The following is an 18613-nucleotide window of genomic DNA, read 5'->3' on the forward strand; positions in this document are numbered from 1 at the left end:
CATACAAGTGGTTGAAAAAAAAAAAAAAAAAAATTGGCATCCTGAATCCATCAAACTAAATAAAGTGGTATTACGAGTCTTTCTACGTGCAATCCAACTTGAACAGTAAATAAATGGAAGAGGATGAAGACGGAACACTGGCTTAGTACTACTTAAGAGAGTTTTGTATCGGAAATGACACAATCATGTCAAGCACTTGGATATTTCCACTATATCCACCAGTTCCATCCGTTTATTCATAAGATAGCTGGGTTGTGCTCCAAAACTGAAACAATGTTCTGTGTTTCCCAACTCACGTGGATTATTTCGACAGCAAAACAATTGGAAATAGACAAGCTGCCTTGCTAATTTACTTGGCTGCTTGCCTGCTTCAATGTTTTGCATTGATCAAGTTCCGGATGACGTATTGTAAAATGCCTCCGTGATCGAAATAAGCCAGTTCCACCTGCATTGTAAGTAACCAAAATTTTATGTAGAACCGGCATTTAACATAGATAAGGCGGATTAAATGGAGAGAAGCCTGAGTCTGATCCGTTACCTCTGTGTCAAATCTAAGTGTACATGTGAATGTTTTGCCCTTGTCTGTCACCACTGTGATATCTTGACCGGGTCTAATTTCATTCACACTGTTTGGAAGCTCGATGTTGTATAGTTCATGGCCAGTCAACCCGAGAGTCTCGGCATCCTCCCCGGCCTTAAAACATAGTGGAATGATACCCATGCCCACCAAATTACTGCGATGAATACGCTCAAAGCTCTTTGCTATGACTGCTTTCACACCCTGGAACCAATTACCATTTGAAGTCATTACACAAAAGCCCAAAAACAAACTGGAAATTGAATGGACTGAAATGCTTTCAAAGGTGTACCAGTAGCATTGGCCCCTTGGCAGCCCAATCGCGAGAACTTCCACTCCCATACTCAGCACCAGCCAAAATAATTGTATCATGCCCCTCACTCTTGTATTTCTGTTAATAAAAGGAATCAAAGAACCAATGCATATGTTTATGGACTTCAACATGTAAAGACTCGACCAGCAAAGCTTTTACAAACATACGGAGCTAACAATCAGAAATACATGATGAAGCAAAACAGTATACAATGAACCGGATCATCCTTAAAAGAAACATCACTTGTTAACCTAGGAGTCTGTGATCAACCGGTATATCATAACGGATTAACCTATATCAAAATCTACGTCAGTTTGGATGGACTCACCACTGAAGCATAAATAGGGCAACCGTAAAGGATTTTAATCGTTTTATGCTTGTTCAGTATATTAATCCATGCATCAGAAATTAATAAATCCTCACTAATGACCCCATGTCAAAAGTGAGTTTAGAGGAAATTACCATGGCAGCATCAAACACAGATAGTTTCTCGCCAGTGGGAATATGAATGGTTTTTGGTCCAACTTCTCCTTGCAATAGTTTGTTGACAATGCGAATATTGGCAAAAGTGCCCCTTGCCATAACCTCATCATTACCACGCCGACTTCCATAAGAGTTGAAGTCTCTCCTCTCAACCCCACGTTCCAGAAGGTATCTGGCTGCAGGACTGTCTTTGTGGATGCTACCAGCTGGGGAGATGTGATCAGTTGTAATGCTATCACCAAAGTTCAGCAAGCAGTAAGCATTCTTCACTCCATGAAGGCCTGGAGGAGACATGCTCATATCTTTAAAATAGGGGGGATCATGTATGTAAGTTGATGTTGGGTCCCAGGCATAGAGAGTGCCAGAAGGTACAGATAATTGATTCCACATCGGATTTCCCTTGGTGATTGCTTCATACGTAGCCCTAAACATATCAGGCAGCACACTTGACTGCACAACCTAAAGAAAGAGCAAAAGAAGAAGAAAAATGAGAATGTTTAAAACCTTTAATCTGAATGAAAAAAGTCATACTTAAGCAGGTTGAGCAGCTCACATTTGCTACTTCTTCATTTGATGGCCAAATGTCCCTGAAAAATATCTTCTTTCCATCTTTCCCCAACCCAATTGGTTCTGTTTCAAAGTCGATATCTACCTGCACAAGTGTCCCCAAATGAGAGATATACTTCCCAAGTGCACGGGTTTGCAATGATAAAAGCAACATACCGTCCCAGCAAGAGCATAGGCAACCACAAGCGGAGGAGAAGCAAGATAATTGGCCCTTGTTAAGGGATGCACACGGCCCTCAAAATTCCTATTTCCAGACAATACAGCTGCAGCCACAATATCTGGAAATATGCACAAGATCAGAAACTTCGTAACTCTGAAAACTCTCATGAATGGCATCCAAACAAGCACCAAGTAAAAGAAAGTATCTACCATTTTCTGTAATTGCTGATGCCACAGCCTCATCAAGATCTCCTGAATTCCCAATGCAGGTTGTGCAACCATACCCAACTATATTAAACCCTAGGTGATTCAAGTACTTCTGCAAGCCACTGCAGACACAACATGACTCAGGAATTATGCATACGTGTGTTCATGTATTCTGAATACGGTATTTTAAATCCCCAAAAAGTACCTCGTTTGCAAGTATTTGGTTACAACACCAGAACCCGGAGCAAGACTGGTCTTAATCCATGGCTTCACCTGATAAAAGATATATCCCCATATACAAGTTCAAAACAATTGATAATAACAACACTTAAATAATCATCATGTTTCCTACAACAATTTCTCAAAATTATCTTAAATGCAAAATTCCATGTATAAGATAGAACAACAAAACAGACAAAACCAAATATTTCAACCAACATCATTAGTCACATGGTAGTCCAAATAGATGTATGGCTTCTTTTAGCATAGCTTAGACTGCCCAACACAAGTGCTTCCTAATACAATTCATCTAGCACAAAACTTAATAACTGCAGCATCATGGTATCTCTAGAGACTGATCTTCTTATTGGAGATTGCATACTTTCTTTGCTTATCACTTATCAGAACAATTAGTATAGAAAAAAAAAAAATGAAGCATAGACATCTAACCTCCAATCCAAGTTCACAGGCTTTCTTCGCAACCAGTGCAGCTCCAAGCATTACACTAGGATTTGAGGTATTTGTGCAACTAGTGATTGCAGCTATAACAACATCCCCATGCCTAAGCTGCACTGGGGTCCCGTGAAATGTGAACTCTGCAACCTTATTCTGAGATTCCTTTGGTACAGCAAAACCCTGTTATACCATGAACGATAGATAAGCACAAAGAAAGGGAGGGGGGATTGAGTGATGGCTGCTATATTAATCACCAGTCATGAACTTTTAGAATCAGTCGTGTGGGTAACTCACTCAAATAAGTGCACATACAAATACCTAATTCATCACAGACAGCAGGAATAAGAGAGAAATGAAAGCACACACGCACATAGAAGCAAGCACAAAGTCAAAAGTACGACACTGAGGAAAGAAATCATTGACAACATCAGTATGGATTGTGCAGTGAAATTGAAAAGTAGAGAATGAATCACAACTTTTTAGGGTTGGTGGATGGATCAAGCCCTCTCCTGCTGCTTTTCCCTTACACGTCACAATGTTAAGGATGAAGTTTTCCTTCAAACTAGGTTAGGAAATTTTCCTCCAACTCGGTATATAAAATTGCCATATGTCCCTTAGCAGGTAAGAAGCACATGTTTTTTTAATAGCATGTGAGAAGCACATACTTTTTTAATAGAATTTCTTCCAACTCGGTTAATATTATTAAAAAATCACGTGCATTTCACATGTTCATGGAACACATGGCAATTTTATAGACTAGATTGAAAGAAGTTCCTCTAGCCCAATTTGGAGGAAAACTGTCCTAATTTTCAAAATTGTTTGCAACAAGTCTAGAAACATGACAAACCATTTTGAGGCAAAAGTCAGAGCATTCCATGATGACCCAGCCTAATATGGAAGTGATATCCTGAACCGCTCATTAGTAAACTGCTATTGTTTTCATGATATTCATCATCAAGTTACTGTTGGTCCCACTCATTTTCTCATCTTTCTCTTATATGCTTTTTGCAACCTTAATATATAAGCTTTTGAAGCAATGGACATAATATGGATAATTTTTAAGCTTCTGTCAATGCTGAATGATATTTGTTTCTAATGTTATAATTTTTACTCTCCCTACGCAATGTTTGGCTGTGCCAGAACAGTATTCTGGAATAACATTTTGAGTGGTGCCATGCAGCCATGCACAGGCAGCTGTATGGTTCTCAAGCAACCCAGACAATTAACCACAATTTGCAAAAAGTTTGAAAATCTCACCTTAAAACCAACTTTATTATCCAGGCATGCATGCCAATCCACTTTCATCTCTTTCAGAGGAACTCGATCATGTGGCCTGCAGAGAATCTGATTCTGAGAGGCACATCATGGAAGATTGAAAATAAAAGAGTTCATATCAAGAGTGTGACTGACAGCCAAAACATATTTTGAAAAATGTACCTCTTTGGACCAGATACACAAGGTTCGACATCTTCAAGCTGAAGCTCTAAATAAGAGGAGTAAGCTCTCTCGACTTGGGGCTGAGTTCAGGAAGCAAATTAACAGTCAGAATCCATATCATCATTTACATTGCTTGAATGTAGCATCTAAGTAAGATGTATGCATAACTTGCCTCAGTGTAGTCCACAAACATCTTATTAGCTCGTAAATAGGACTCTATCATAACAATCTGCATGAAAATTACAAGTCAGTTTATGTTGAAAAATAAAACAATTTTTTTTTTTTTTTTTGATAAGTAGAAAAATAAAACAATTAAAATGATAAAACAATGGCTTACAGTGTCATCAGTTCTGCCAGTTAGCTTCAGATATTGCAGAGTGACATGATCAACAGGAAAGAAGCCCATGGTTGCACCATACTCAGGAGACATGTTGGCAATAGTGGCACGGTCTGCTAATGACAATTCACTCATGCCTTCCCCTGTTTAACAGAGTAAAGACCAACATCTAATGTTAGATAGATTAGGAAAAAAGACCACAATGACTACCAAAAAAGTTAAAATAACAGATTAACATGATTGTATTGATGGATTTACCATAGAATTCCACAAACTTGCCAACTACTCCATGCTTCCTTAGCATTTGAGTTGCTGTCAAAACCAGGTCAGTAGCTGTCACACCATCTCTCAGTTTTCCTAATAATTTAAACCCCACCACACCAGGCAGAACCATGCTCATGGGCTGCATACAAATGAAAAAGTAAAATAAGCATTTTTGGAGAAGAAACACTTCTAAAAACAAAAACAAAAAGTAATATTGACAAGAAACTTCGGCAGTAGTGCAGTTAAAACAAAAGTCAAGGAGCATATTTGTAAATAGACATGTATACTCATGAATTATTTCAATATAGGCAATGAAAATGTCAATAATCTACAAGAGTATTGCAGCAAGTAATGCATTTGTGTCAGTTAAGTACTTGATTAAAGAAACATTCCATTCTCGAATCCCAATAGATACAGCATTCCATAAGCAAACAGTTTTACCTGGCCAAGCATTGCAGCTTCTGCTTCTATCCCACCAACTCCCCATCCAGCAACACCCAATCCATCTATCATAGTCGTATGTGAATCTGTTCCAACAACACTATCAGGGTAAAGCATGCCATTTGTGTTGAAGACAACTCTGCCAAGGTATTCTAGATTGACCTGTAAATCAACATCAGACACCTCATTCATGGAGGTAAGTTGAACTGCAGAAAGGGACCAAACCAAACTGGTCTTCACAAACCTAAGAGATCACTAATCACAAAAGAAGGCATAAATTTTTTATTTTTTATTTTTTGTAAAAAGGGACAAAATGCACTTCTTAAATGATGCAATTACCTGATGAACTATCCCTGATCCAGGAGGAACTACGAGCATATTATGGAATGCATTTGATCCCCATTTGAGAAAACCAAACCTTTCTTTGTTGCGCCGGAATTCAAATTCCATATTTGCCTGCACTGCATTTTCTGATCTTGCCACATCAACCTGAACTGAGTGATCAATGACAAGATCAACAGGAACCTGCATTTATGAAATTCACATTAGCATTTCCATGAGCATTAAAGTGAAAAAAGAAAAAAATAAAAACAATTTTTTTTGGATAAGCAATAACAAAAAGAAAAAAGAAAAAAGGAAATGGTAAACAAACAGAGAACTAGGAATGCCGATCTGAATCTATCCATGGGTCAACTTACCAAAGGGTTAATTTTATTAGAATCTCCACCAAGCTTGTTCATAGCATCTCGCATACAAGCAAGATCAACAACAGCAGGTACCCCAGTGAAATCCTGAGAACAAGAGTTACATATCACAATGATTTCAACCTTCCATAGATAACATTTCAGAAAATCTCACACAAGAAGATTGAACATCTACTCAGTAGCTCACCTGCAGAAGCACTCTGGCAGGCTTGAATGGAATTTCCACCTGTTTGGGAGAGGTGTTCTCCCAATCAATGATCTTCTCAACATCCTTACTCTTAACCTGAAACTCATCACAGTTACGGATCGCCGATTCAAGAAGTATCTTAATAGAGTAAGGAAGCTTATCTGCAACACAAACATCAATCCCACCATCAAAATCCTAAAATTCTGCATGAAAAAACATTCCTTAAAGAAGAAAAAGAAAATCATACCAACACAACCAATTAAGAGTAAACAAAGATTAAGACTCGTTATCTCATAAGTTGTTAAATATATGATGTTTACACAAAAATCAATAAAACTCATGAGTTTTATCACGCTATTTTGAGCAGTTCTATATCATCAATAACATCTAGTAAAGTTACATATTAACGTAATCATTGCTAATTGATTTACTCTGCACGAGGAATTAAACAATCAACTCCAACCTTTGATCAACGTTAAGAACTTTACAAAACTCTTCTCCTATTTCATTGTTGAGAACCGAGAAAACAAAAGCTTCTATTAAAGTCAAGAGTCCAATGGATCAATTTGGCCTAAGAATACCACAAAACAAAATATTTTGGTTTTTCTTTCTTATGCTTACATTCCGCGCCAATTTTCTAAGCAACCAAGTAGAAACCAGTAGAAAATCACAACTACTAACCGATTCTAGGATCGTTGAGAGCTGGCAAGCTGTAGTACTTGCCGAATTCACCACCGTCTGGTTTCTCGAGCGTCTTCAATATGCTCTTGAACGGGTTCTCACTAGCTGTGATCCACCAAGCACATCAAAACGAAAACAACAAAAGCAGATTTGAAAGTAACCGAAACTTTGCGATTGAAATGAAAACCAATCACGGATTTGAAAACAACCTGAACTTTTGCCATCAGGCAAAAATCCAAACCATCAAAATACAAAGAAAAAGAAGGATCGAATTCATGTATACGATAAGATTACCCATGGTGACGATCGGAGCTTCGAGCTGCTTAGCAGAGTGAGGATCGGTCACTGTTTCGATAGTGAGATCTACAGCTATAACGTTCTAGAAAGAGAGCAAGCGAACGAGCGAGAGATTGTTAGGGTTCTGATTTGAAAAAATGGGAGTTCGGGGATGGAGACAGAGAGAGAGAGAGAGAGAAGGGGCAATGTAGATGGTGGGAGAGTGGAGTTTGACGTTAAGGTGATTTGTCTGTATATTGCGAGCGATGCTACGTAGCTGGAGTAGTCTGAAATGTTGTGGTTATCTTCCTTGCGAGGTAGGCCGATGCCGATTCGCTTTTCTTTTCGTATATGCGTGGACTTTGACACGTGCATTTCTAGTAGTCTATGATTCTTTTCATACCGGATATTATTCGGTATTCAGTTATAATTTTTTACTAAAAATAAATATATTAATAAAAATATAAAAAATATTTTTCAAATTATCTTTTTTATTTTTAAAACAAATATTTAACAAAATATATCCTTAATTTTTGCACGGATATAAGCTAATTTATTATTATTTTTTTTTTTTAAAAAAAAAAAAAAAACACTAGAGTGGTCATATGGCCACTTTCCGGTGTTAACCCTTATTATAACCGAGATGGCCGCACTTAGTTGAATGAATGTTCAATTATGACTATTCTAATCTCGCGGACATTCCAACTAGATTGTCTCCTCTATTATGGTGGCTACATTAATGCTCTACATTTATTTGGGTTTTCTGGTAAGAATAAGAAGGTGTACACTAAGAATAAAACACATTCTCAAATATAGAATCCATGGCCACGGTAAAATATTCTTTCAAACAAAAGAATTTATAATTTTGTAGATTATTTAAAGACATCATTTTGAATATTTTAGCAATTAAGTTTATAAAAAAATTTACCCAACGATTTCATATTTAAATCGGGTTCGGTTTTAAATTTTTTTAGACATTTTTAATCGAAGACTTATGTATCTATTTTGTCAATTATTAATATTCTCTTTTCAGCTATATCCTTTTAAATTCTCTCATTTCTCTATGACCATCTTTTGTCTCACTTGCCTCTATTCCTTCCGCGCGACTCTCTTTGTCTCACTCTCCTTAATTTTTGTCTGAATTTATTTATTTCATTAAAACTTTAAAATTTTATTATAAAGTTATTTACAAGATTTAAATAAAAATCTAAAAGATCATTATCTGTAATTTTACGTAACAAGTATTAGCTTTTCTCTCTTTTATTATTATTATTATTATTATATTTTTCTTGCAATAAGTATCAATGAAATGAAAGGTGGAGGTACTAGCCAAGAAATCGGATATAACTCACTAAATTTACAATGGGTATTATAGTTTTTATTATAAATTGGCATAACAGTTTATGCTGCACTTAGTACTTTAGTTATTAAAATATGAATTGTAATGTGACATAAATTGACATAATAATTTGGGCCATGATTCTGAGAACGCCGGCGTGCTTAGCACGACAGGCTATTCTCATTTTTTTTTTTATTTTTTAAGACTAAAAAAAAAAAAAAATTGCCGGCATTCTCTTTTACTTCACCCTAATAATTTATGTGGCACTCATCCGACTCAGCTCAAATAACCTTTTCAACAAGCTTGAGCTCAAGTTATCGGCTAAGCTTCTAGTATGTAACATCCAGTCACATATTAGAAAGATGAGAAGAAGCCCACATAGAGTGGATAGTTTATAAAGATAGTCATGGGTGCTAAGAGAGGGAGTTTGTAACACTCGGTCCCATATTGGGAAGATAAGAAGAAGCCTACATAGAGTGGGTAGTTTATAAAGATAGTCATGGGTGCTAAGTCTCACATTGCCTAGTTACTATGTGAAACTAGGCTTTATGATGAATTATAGAGAAGCTCCAAATTAACTAGTCATTTTAGGATAATAGCGTAGATGTGGCTAGCGCTTTTTCCTAGGCCATTACAAATTGTATCAAAGCCACCTAGTAACGCTAGGCTATATGGTATTAGAGCACTGCATGACGTAGCTCTGACGAGGACGTCAGGAATTTAAGAGAGAGAATTTGTAACACTCTAGTTGGGAAGATGAGAAGATGCCTACATAGATTGGGTGATTTATAAAGATAATCATGGGTGCTAAGTCCCACATTGTTTAGTTACTATGTGAAACTGAGTTTTATAATGAATTATAGAGAAGCTTCAAATTGACTAATCCTTTTGGGGTAATAGCGCAGATGTGACTAACGCTTTTTTCTAGGTTGTTACATAGTGAGCCGAGTTTGGGCACTTATTTTTACCTAAAATTCAACTCAATTAAGCTCGATTATTGCTCAAAGTATCTAAAAGTTGCCAAGCCAAAAAAGAAAAAAAAGAAAAAAAAAAGTGAGATTTACTCCAAAAATGCCATATCTCAAGCTTCTTCTTCTCTCTCCCTCTCTCTCTCTCTCTCTCTTTTTCCTTCTTTTTTTTTTTAAAAAAAAATGTAATATCTCAAGCTATTTATGTTAATGGAATATGAATCCCAAACTTGAGGCCACGCATGGTATAGTTTAGGCCAATGGACTAATGTTGTTTTGGGCCAAGATAGGTTGAGTTGTCAAACTACTTCCTGAATTGAATAGGTATAGCCTCGGGGTCTTGGGCCATTTGTTGAACCTCCTTTCGTGATTGGATCAGGATTTTCTTAATTTCTCTTAATTCCAACTAAAATAAAGATAATTTATTTTGTGGTGTAAATTAAATTTAATGGTGTATATGTTGATCTTTTATTTAATGTTTTAAAGGATATGATACCATGTACGCCAGCGTGGCACCATATACATCGTTAGATGTAATAAAACAAAATTTAACCATAAAATAAATAATTTTTATTTAAAGTGAAATGGAGAGGATCTCATTCTTTAGTGATGAATTTATAATTTTCTTCTTGGCTCACAAAATGTATTACTTGATCCCCAGGGGTGGAACTATAATTTTAAGTGGGAGAGAAACTAAAAAAATGTGTTCGGGAGGGGTGGGGGTAAAAAATTAATTTTCGAAGGTCCATATCATTTTTTTAAAAAAACATAAAATTTAGAGGAATTTTTTAATTTTGAGGGGCTATTGCCCCTACTGATCCCTAATGTTTATTGATTAGAAAATGATAAATTTAATCATTTAATTAATATTTTAATATTTTTCTCATTTGTAAGCTCAAAACCATCTTAAATAAATGAGACCCAATATGCCACACGTTAAATATTTAATTTAAAATGAGAGATGAATTATGAAAATCTAGTTCAAGCTTAAAATAACTACTCCACCTATCCCAAAAAAGCTTGTAATTAACAAGATGATTAAATTCATTTGCACCAAACATCACTCCACAAGGGATAGAGAGAGGGAGGATAGAATAATTTTATTTATACATTATGTTTGTTAATGGTTATATATATATATATATATTTTATGGGCTTAAATTTTTAGGACTTTAATGGTTGACTTGATCACTTAATTTGTTTATTGCCTTAAAATTTCGAGGGGAATCGAAGGTTGAACCCTCGATCTGCCTTATATACTGTGTTAGTTGACTAATCCGATCACAAAGCTTTAAATCATTAGTTTGTATTGTAGGTAAGTGTTTAGCTTAACCACCAATAAGATAGGGGAGAAAAAAAAGTGAAAATACCTTACACATACTTTGAAAGTTCCCCAATGAGATCGACATTAGGAATTAAGCAGGATTAGATCACAAAATCTTTGGTTGTTAGGGTTAGATTTTTGTTCATCTTTCTTAATTATTCTCGGCCTTTGAGGGAGATTAGCCGTTAGCTCACCTTATCTTTGGTAGCTGCATTATGCAATATAATTAAGGAATAATGTTATAATTCACACTTTTATTTCATTATTATCTCATTTTGTTGATATAACAGTATTAATCAAACATTATTATTTTTTAAAAATAATGACTAATTCAGGAGGTGATTGCAGCAAAATGAGATATATTATAATAAAACTTAAAATTTTGGTTTCTCATTCCTTGGGTGAAGACGGCAACTTAATCTCTAGGAATAGAGCGGTTGGTATAGCAAAGATGATAGAAGAAAATAGTCATGGTATATATTAGAATATTAATTAAAAGGATTAAATTAATAATAATTATTATTATTATTTTATAGATATATGAATCATATGATAACTTAACATGAGTACAAAGATGAGCACAAGAACCAGCTAGGCCATGGCTTCCCCTATGTTTTGGAATGTTTTATCTCATAAACTCTATATGTTGTACCTCATTACATAGAAGAAAAATGTTAGAGGTACAAATTTTTTTACTAAGAGATGAGTACTACAATGATGTGAAGCTTATTTATTGGTACCCGTAACATTTTTCTTTATTAATTGTTTTGATATTCTCCAATGAATGAGCTCCATGTCATCTTAATAGTTAATACCCATCTCTTAGTAAAAAATTTAGTACTCCTAACATTCTTCGAGAAGTGAATGCAATCTATTTAATTGCGACTCTTTTAAGTTGCCCCCTCTATCTCCTAGCAAAGATATATATGGCTGAAAGTTTTAACGGATCAGTGATATTGCTAACTTTTTAAATTTAATTAGATACACTAAATTGAATTTTTTTTAAAAAAAAAAGTTTAGAGACATGCATAATTACGAAATGGTTGAAAGTTGAAAGAAATTAATTGAAATTTCTCTTATATTTTTGAGAAAATTACAATTTACCCCCCAAAGTTGACATCGTTTTTCAATTCGAATTTCAAAGTTTCAATTTTTGCAATCCACCCCCACAAAGTTTCAATTTTTTTTAATTCAACCAATATTATCCCAAAATTTTCTTATTGCCCCTAATTTTTATTTTTTATAAAAAAAAATTTTGAGGATGCAAAAATGGCCAGAGGGGTGGCTACGACCACCCCGATTTTTTTTAAATTTTTTTTTTATAAAAAATTATGGGCAATATGAGAAGTTTTTGATACAATATATTGATCAAATTGCAAAAATTTGAAACTTTGAGGAGGTGAATTGCAAAAATTAAAACTTTGGTATTCGAATTGAAAAACGCTGTTAACTTCAGGTGGGATAAACTATAATTTTCCCTATATTTTTCATTTATACTTTGCCTCCTATGTTATTACATTTCTTACTAGTATTTCTGTTGATAAGAATTGTTGTTCCGTCCAAACATAATGAGGGGTATGACGTAGGAAGGATATGGAAAAGTCATGCGGTTTGAATAATCCGTAAATATGAAGTAGGAAAGTTCGGCATATATGGAAAAGTCATGCATGGCTTAAATAATCGGTAACCTTAATCCGCCGCCATATTTATGCTCTTCACAAAATTTTCAATGGTATACTTTTTAAACAGACGTTTCCAGTCAACACCGCAATTTGAATGTTGAAAATTGAAAGCACACGTTTTTATTCATTCTTACGTATCCCAATACTAAATATAAAAATGCCATTTTGCATTTTCTCATCATTTTTTCAGCACAGTCAGCTAATATGGCATACTCAATCAATTTATTTTTTTAAATTTTTCCCTTATTGTATGTTGAGCTAGAAGCTGAATCTCCAGCAGTGAATAAAAAGGTAGAATGATGTTGATTGCATACTTATCCCGATACTGAATGATGCATGCATGTTACCACGTACAAATTGACTATTTTTCATTTTTCCTTCAAATTTCTTTTGCCTTTCTGGTTGGACTCATATATATTGAGCTTGAATTGCTAGGGGGATCGACCAGTGAGAAGATTCAACTTCATCAAGACATTAATGAGATTTAAAGTGGTTTATACTAATTAAGAATAATGATTCTTATTATAAAAGTCAAATTTATACCCTGATTTTTGCCTAACTTGTAGATGGAGATTTTCTTGAGGCCACTAAATTACAACCCTATATCGTATTTGTTCATTGAACTTTAAACTGAATCTCTTAAGCGGATAAGAAAATATGAATTTATTAAGTTAATTAATATTTTAACACTCTTAATCATTAGATATGGACTCAAGTGAAATAGGGCATAAGTTGGAGCCTATAGTATGATAGTTCGGACGTCAAATCAATGATTATCCAAACAAGTTAATCATTTAATTAATATTTTAACAAAAAATTTAGCATAAATATGTCAGAAATTGAAATATTTACCGACATATTTGAAGCTGAATTTCAGTCAACTTCTTAAATTGATCTCAAGCTCCTGTTGCTAATTGTAACTTAAGCTTAATTAGGATCATTCAGAATTAATGCAGGTGCTCAATCTTTCTAAGTAACATATATATATATATGTGTGTGTGTGTGTGTGTGTGTGTGTTAACCAGACAATTTGGAGGAGATGAGTTAAGACTTGATGATTTCTTATCAACCTCCTATTAAATTAGAAAACAAATATTATTAGGCTCTAAGATCATTGATTATATTGAAATATTTTATTATTTTGGAAATCACTCAATGATATTATCCAAAAATATGAAATATAAATTAAGTATACCTTAGACATCACCAAAATCATATATTCCACAAAAGAGCACAACCAACCAATTATAATTTAGTGTCTATTTGCAATTTCAAGACGTAGTTAATGAAAACACAATTTTAATAATACAATTAAATGTTTGATAAAATTGTAGTTCAACCTTTAAAATTAAAAGTTTTTAAAGTCACATTGCTTGTAGTTTGAAAACGTGTTTTCTTTTTCTTCATAATCTCAAACAATCTTCAAACAGTCTCCCAAACGAAATACTTTTCGTGATTTTGTTTAAAAGTATGCTTTATGCCAAATGCAATCTTCATCCCTTTCAACTTTGTTAATGACAGTTTTTCGATGAGTGACGTGGCACAATTCCTGTGGATCGTCTTAATCTCCGAGGATTGGTCGGGCTACAAAATAACAAGAATAGGATAAGAGTTGCCAGTGGTATGCTGGCAGGAAATAGCTTTGATGCCTAAGTCAGTGATTTGGTTTAAGAGGGTGTAAGCTCAATGAGAATTTAAGCAAGAGAGAATTGAGATTTTCAAATAATGAGTTGGAGCTCCCATTTTATATGGGTTTGGTAGTAGTTGTCTTGCTGGCATAGTAGGCCCCACTTTCCTGAGGATCCACGTGTGCCATGTTGGTGGAGTGGATTGTGGAAGGGGGTGATGTATGTAAATAACATGTGTTCCTGAGTGTTCCTCGAGAATGTGTGAAGGATTGATGAGTCCTTAGCGGACCGATCCATTAGTTAGTTGGGCCAACTAAGTCTGGTCTGGGCCTAGTCCTTTTTAGCTTACGCCTCGGGCGGGGTCTAGAGGTCTGTTGGGCCCAATATGACCGATCCATGACCCCACAGACTTGTTACTTAAGATAGTCAAGTATTGCCTTTGCATGATCTCTTCAATCAGAAAAGAAGTGCGCTTTCTCATTCTCAAGCTGCACCCTTCCAAAACAAACTTTTCCCTTCTAAAACCCTATTAGTGAAGGAGACAGCAGAAGGGACAAGCTCTCTCCCCTCTCTTCCTCCACTGCCTTCTCTCATTTTTTTCCCTCTTTTGTTGTATTTTATTTATTATTTTTTTGTTTGGCTCTCTCGCTATTTCTCCCAATGAGAAGAAGGAAGTTAGATCTATTAGCTATCACCGCCCGCTTTTCTTTGCCACGCATGCATACCCCTTCACTAGCCTCCTCGCCCTCATAAATACCATGAGGCGCCTCCAGCTAGTCCCTATTTTGTTGCATGTGGCTTATCAATTGACATGACGTGTTTAAAATAGTTTCACACGTCAATCATTTAAAAAAAATAAAAATTAAATCACTTAAAAGATATTACATCCTACTCTATAATTTTTTCTTAAAAATTAAATCACTTAAAATAGATTACATCCTAGTCTATAATTTTTTCTTAAAAATTAAATCACTTAAAATAGATTACATCCTAGTCTATAATTTTTTCTTAAAAATTAAATCACTTAAAATAGATTACATCCTAGTCTATAATTTTTTCTTAAAAATTAAATCACTTAAAATATATTACATCCTACTCTATAATTTTTTCTTGTTTGGATGTAGAGGTTGTGTAGCTAAAAAAAAAAAAACACACACACACAAAACTTATTGGCCAAGTTTTTTATTATTATTAATGTTGAAGTGGTGGGAAAATAGCGCTATCCAACCACTATATATCAAAAGCATGGGTCGAGATGGAACGAGGCCTCAACGCCACCTACACCTAGAAGATATTTCTCACTGACACGTTGAAATTTAAGACAGTAGACCATAAACAGCGAAAGAACCAAAAAAAAAAAAAAAAAAGAGTAAAAACACACGGTCGTAGCACTTGTACCCTTCCCACCTTGACTCTCTCTCTTTCTCTCTCTTTCTCTATCCGTTGTGGGAGAAAAAATCAACAATTTGCTTGTTATAATTTGTGGACCAACAATTCCCTGCAGAACAAATCGAATCCTCAAGACTTAAAAGAAGCTTCATATCTCCCCTCCCGTGTCTTTGACGACGAAAATTGATAAAAGTTTTTATATTCTCTATTTAGCCTACATTTTCTTTGATTCATAAGAAGAAAAAAAAATGGGAACTTTGGTGGAAAGCAGTTAGAGAGAGAGAGAGAGAGAGAGAGAGAGGAGGGAGGGAGAGAGAGTTGCATGAAGGAAAAGTGGAAAACAATAATAAAGCTTTAAATGCAAGGTGGTTGAATCAGGTTGATATAGTAGTCTCTTTCCAATATTTCTCTTTTCTCTTAGGGACTAAGCATACCCTTCTCCTCCTTTATTATTTATATTAGTCCTTTTGAGCAAATCTTTAAGACAAAGGCAAAGAGAAGACAGCTTGAGATGTGTAAAAGCTTTATTTTTGTACAAATCCTGATGACCCGGACAATGGATTTTATTTCCCACCCATCTGTCTTAGCCTCCTCTTCGTCGTCTCTGTTTGTGAATTTCTGTGAAAGAGTTAGAGAAACCTTCCATTTCGCGGTGTCTGCGGTTATTGGGAACATCTTCTCTGCGATCTTCACCTTCTTCTTTGCATTAGGTTGGTTTGTCTCTTCCTTTTTTGATCTCTCTTATTGTTTTCTTGAGCAGCATGTTCTACATGGATTATGCCCAATAATTGGGCATTTGATTGTTGATCTGATTTTGTTCTCTGAGATGGGTCTTGCAATAAATTGGATTTTTGGTTTTTGTCTTGGTCTATTGATCCCTATTACCATGGTAAATCTGCTTGTTTCTTCTTTTCTTCTTTATTTATTTTTTCTTCTCATTCTGGGGTTTGCTTCCTTTAGAAAATTGAATTTTAAAACTAAAATTGATCAGAATTTATTGAAGACAGAAATGAGCTTTTTGGGGATAATGATATGTGGGGTACATAATAATTTTTGGTTGGATTCGGATTACAATCGAAGAGACAACAAGATAAGCATGCAGACAAAGGGGTGTGGGATTTGTTGTCCCCAATCTTGTTAAAAATACATCCAGAATTACGTGTAATCTTGTATGTTTCCTTTTTAACGAATGAAGACATAAAGCGGCTTCATTTCTGAATACTACTTATTTTCCTAAGATTGATGCTGAAGGAAATGACATTTGTGTTGGCAGTGGGCACCTTGTTAGGAGCCATGACAGGAGCTTTAATAGGCCAAGAGACCGAAAGCGGCTTTGTTAGAGGGGCTGCCGTTGGAGCGATATCTGGAGCTGTTTTCTCCATTGAAGTCTTTGAATCCTCTCTTGTTCTTTGGCAATCAGATGAATCCGGCATTGGGTGTCTCCTCTACTTGGTGAGCAATTTAGCTCCCATCCTAAAAGTTAACCTGATATGGTGTTGGTTTAGACCAAGAAAGAATTAGAGATTTGTTTGTTCATATTTTCTTTCCAAAGCTTCAATTGAGTTGCAAATTTTAAACCCAAGTATGAAGTACCCAATTCATGATTCCATATAAATTGTACAGATTGATGTCATTGCAAGCCTTCTAAGCGGGAGACTTGTCCGCGAGCGGATCGGTCCAGCCATGTTAAGTGCAGTGCAAAGTCAGGTAATGATGCAATGCAAACACTAAATAGTAGTAGTCCTTGGTGGATTATGCAGAAATGTTCTCATTTGCTTACAATTTCATTGTGCTTAATCAGATGGGTGCTGTTGAAACAAGCTTTGATGAAATCCAAAACATCTTTGACACCGGCGGGGCCAAGGGTTTGCCGGGGGATTCAGTTGAAAGGATCCCAAAGATCATAATTACAAACAATAACAATGTAGATGCTTCTGGAGAGGAGGTCTCTTGCTCAGTGTGCCTTCAGGTTCAGCCATAATTTTCAATTTTTTTTTCTTTCTATCTATTGTTTCCTTTTTCATAGACAACATGTGAAATATGCTTATCTAATCGACATTGTGAATTTCTGCATATTCAGGACTTTCAGCTCGGAGAGACAGTTAGATGCTTGCCTCATTGCCATCATATGTTTCACCTACCTTGCATAGATAGGTGGCTCCTTAGGCATGGTTCCTGCCCCTTATGCAGAAGGGATCTGTGACATTATTTCTGTAAATTACGAACTGAAGAAAATTTTCTTTTATTATTTATACACTTCTTAACTCTTAGGGCATTTGTATTTTGTTCACTTGGTTACATTGTGTTGCTCTGGTAGTTGGAGCTCACCACTTGATTTCCGATCATGTAAAAAAAATTTGAGTTTATGACAGTTCTCATTGCATCTTTTGATATGCAGTCACCTCCATTTGTTTTCACTACTTTCTGCCGATTGCAAGCAAACTCCAAACTGAAAGTCTTGTATAATCTCAATCTCAATCTCTGTGTACTTGGCCTTTGCACTTTCAATGATATTTGGGTTTATAAAAAACGAAATGGTTGTGTGGGGCTATAGAGGCCCTCAAAACATTGTATGAAGCTTTTATGATTAAATGGTGGTGGATAAGGATTGTAGATGGTGGATGGGTGCTTTTAATTTTCTGGCTGTATTGAGAATCTGTGTCTGAAAGGGCTTTGTAATTAGAGGCTAGAACTAACCAAATCCTCTGACCATCTTTTATTTTTCACTTGATGAACTGATGTTGTGAGTAATGCACTTTTTATAATACTTAGCAAACATCAAGATTCAATGTAATTTAGTCCCCACCTTGCTGATCCAGCTGATGTTGTAATGTCAATTAGTTTTACATTTTTATTTAACAATGGTTAATTAACACTCTTACCTCAGTAAAATGAGATAATAATAAAATAAAAGTGTGATATCTAATATTATTCTTTTCATATTTTTCACATATACTTCCATCAATTATTGAGCT

General features: G+C 35.2%; 2 protein-coding genes across 2 annotated transcripts; one reads left to right on the top strand and one right to left on the bottom strand.

The window, feature by feature from the left end:
• Positions 1–124: 124 nt before the first annotated feature.
• LOC132170981 (aconitase 1) lies at positions 125–7630 on the bottom strand. Its single transcript, XM_059582156.2, has 20 exons — positions 7327–7630; positions 7033–7137; positions 6352–6512; positions 6159–6251; positions 5800–5985; positions 5461–5622; positions 5014–5158; positions 4756–4898; positions 4591–4647; positions 4419–4498; positions 4239–4314; positions 2976–3161; positions 2512–2579; positions 2310–2428; positions 2097–2218; positions 1927–2025; positions 1353–1832; positions 870–968; positions 539–781; positions 125–445 (listed from the first exon to the last, which is right to left on the bottom strand). The coding sequence occupies exons 1-20, from the start codon at positions 7328–7330 to the stop codon at positions 371–373; spliced, it is 2703 nt and encodes a 900-aa protein (XP_059438139.2). The 5' UTR covers positions 7331–7630; the 3' UTR covers positions 125–370.
• An 8294-nt stretch (positions 7631–15924) lies between these two features.
• LOC132170988 (NEP1-interacting protein-like 1) lies at positions 15925–18039 on the top strand. Its single transcript, XM_059582169.2, has 5 exons — positions 15925–16348; positions 16912–17090; positions 17262–17345; positions 17440–17607; positions 17719–18039. The coding sequence occupies exons 1-5, from the start codon at positions 16150–16152 to the stop codon at positions 17839–17841; spliced, it is 753 nt and encodes a 250-aa protein (XP_059438152.2). The 5' UTR covers positions 15925–16149; the 3' UTR covers positions 17842–18039.
• The last annotated feature ends 574 nt before the right edge of the window (positions 18040–18613 follow it).

The sequence above is a fragment of the Corylus avellana genome, chromosome 1 (genome assembly GCF_965113065.1).
Source record: "Corylus avellana chromosome 1, dhCorAvel1.hap1.2, whole genome shotgun sequence".
NCBI lineage: Eukaryota > Viridiplantae > Streptophyta > Magnoliopsida > Fagales > Betulaceae > Corylus > Corylus avellana.

Excerpts from the sequence above, each read along its gene's own strand:
- LOC132170981 (XM_059582156.2), bottom strand. Across the intron at positions 4,899-5,013 it reads CAAGTTTGTGGAATTCTATG|GGGAAGGCATGAGTGAATTG; the intron begins GTAAATCCATCA and ends TCTGTTAAACAG. Across the intron at positions 2,429-2,511 it reads ACCAAATACTTGCAAACGAG|TGGCTTGCAGAAGTACTTGA; the intron begins GTACTTTTTGGG and ends TTGTGTCTGCAG.
- LOC132170988 (XM_059582169.2), top strand. The coding sequence starts at position 16,150 with ATGTGTAAAAGCTTTATTTTTGTACAAATCCTGATGACCCGGACAATG. Across the intron at positions 17,346-17,439 it reads TAAGTGCAGTGCAAAGTCAG|ATGGGTGCTGTTGAAACAAG; the intron begins GTAATGATGCAA and ends GTGCTTAATCAG. Across the intron at positions 17,608-17,718 it reads CTTGCTCAGTGTGCCTTCAG|GACTTTCAGCTCGGAGAGAC; the intron begins GTTCAGCCATAA and ends CTGCATATTCAG.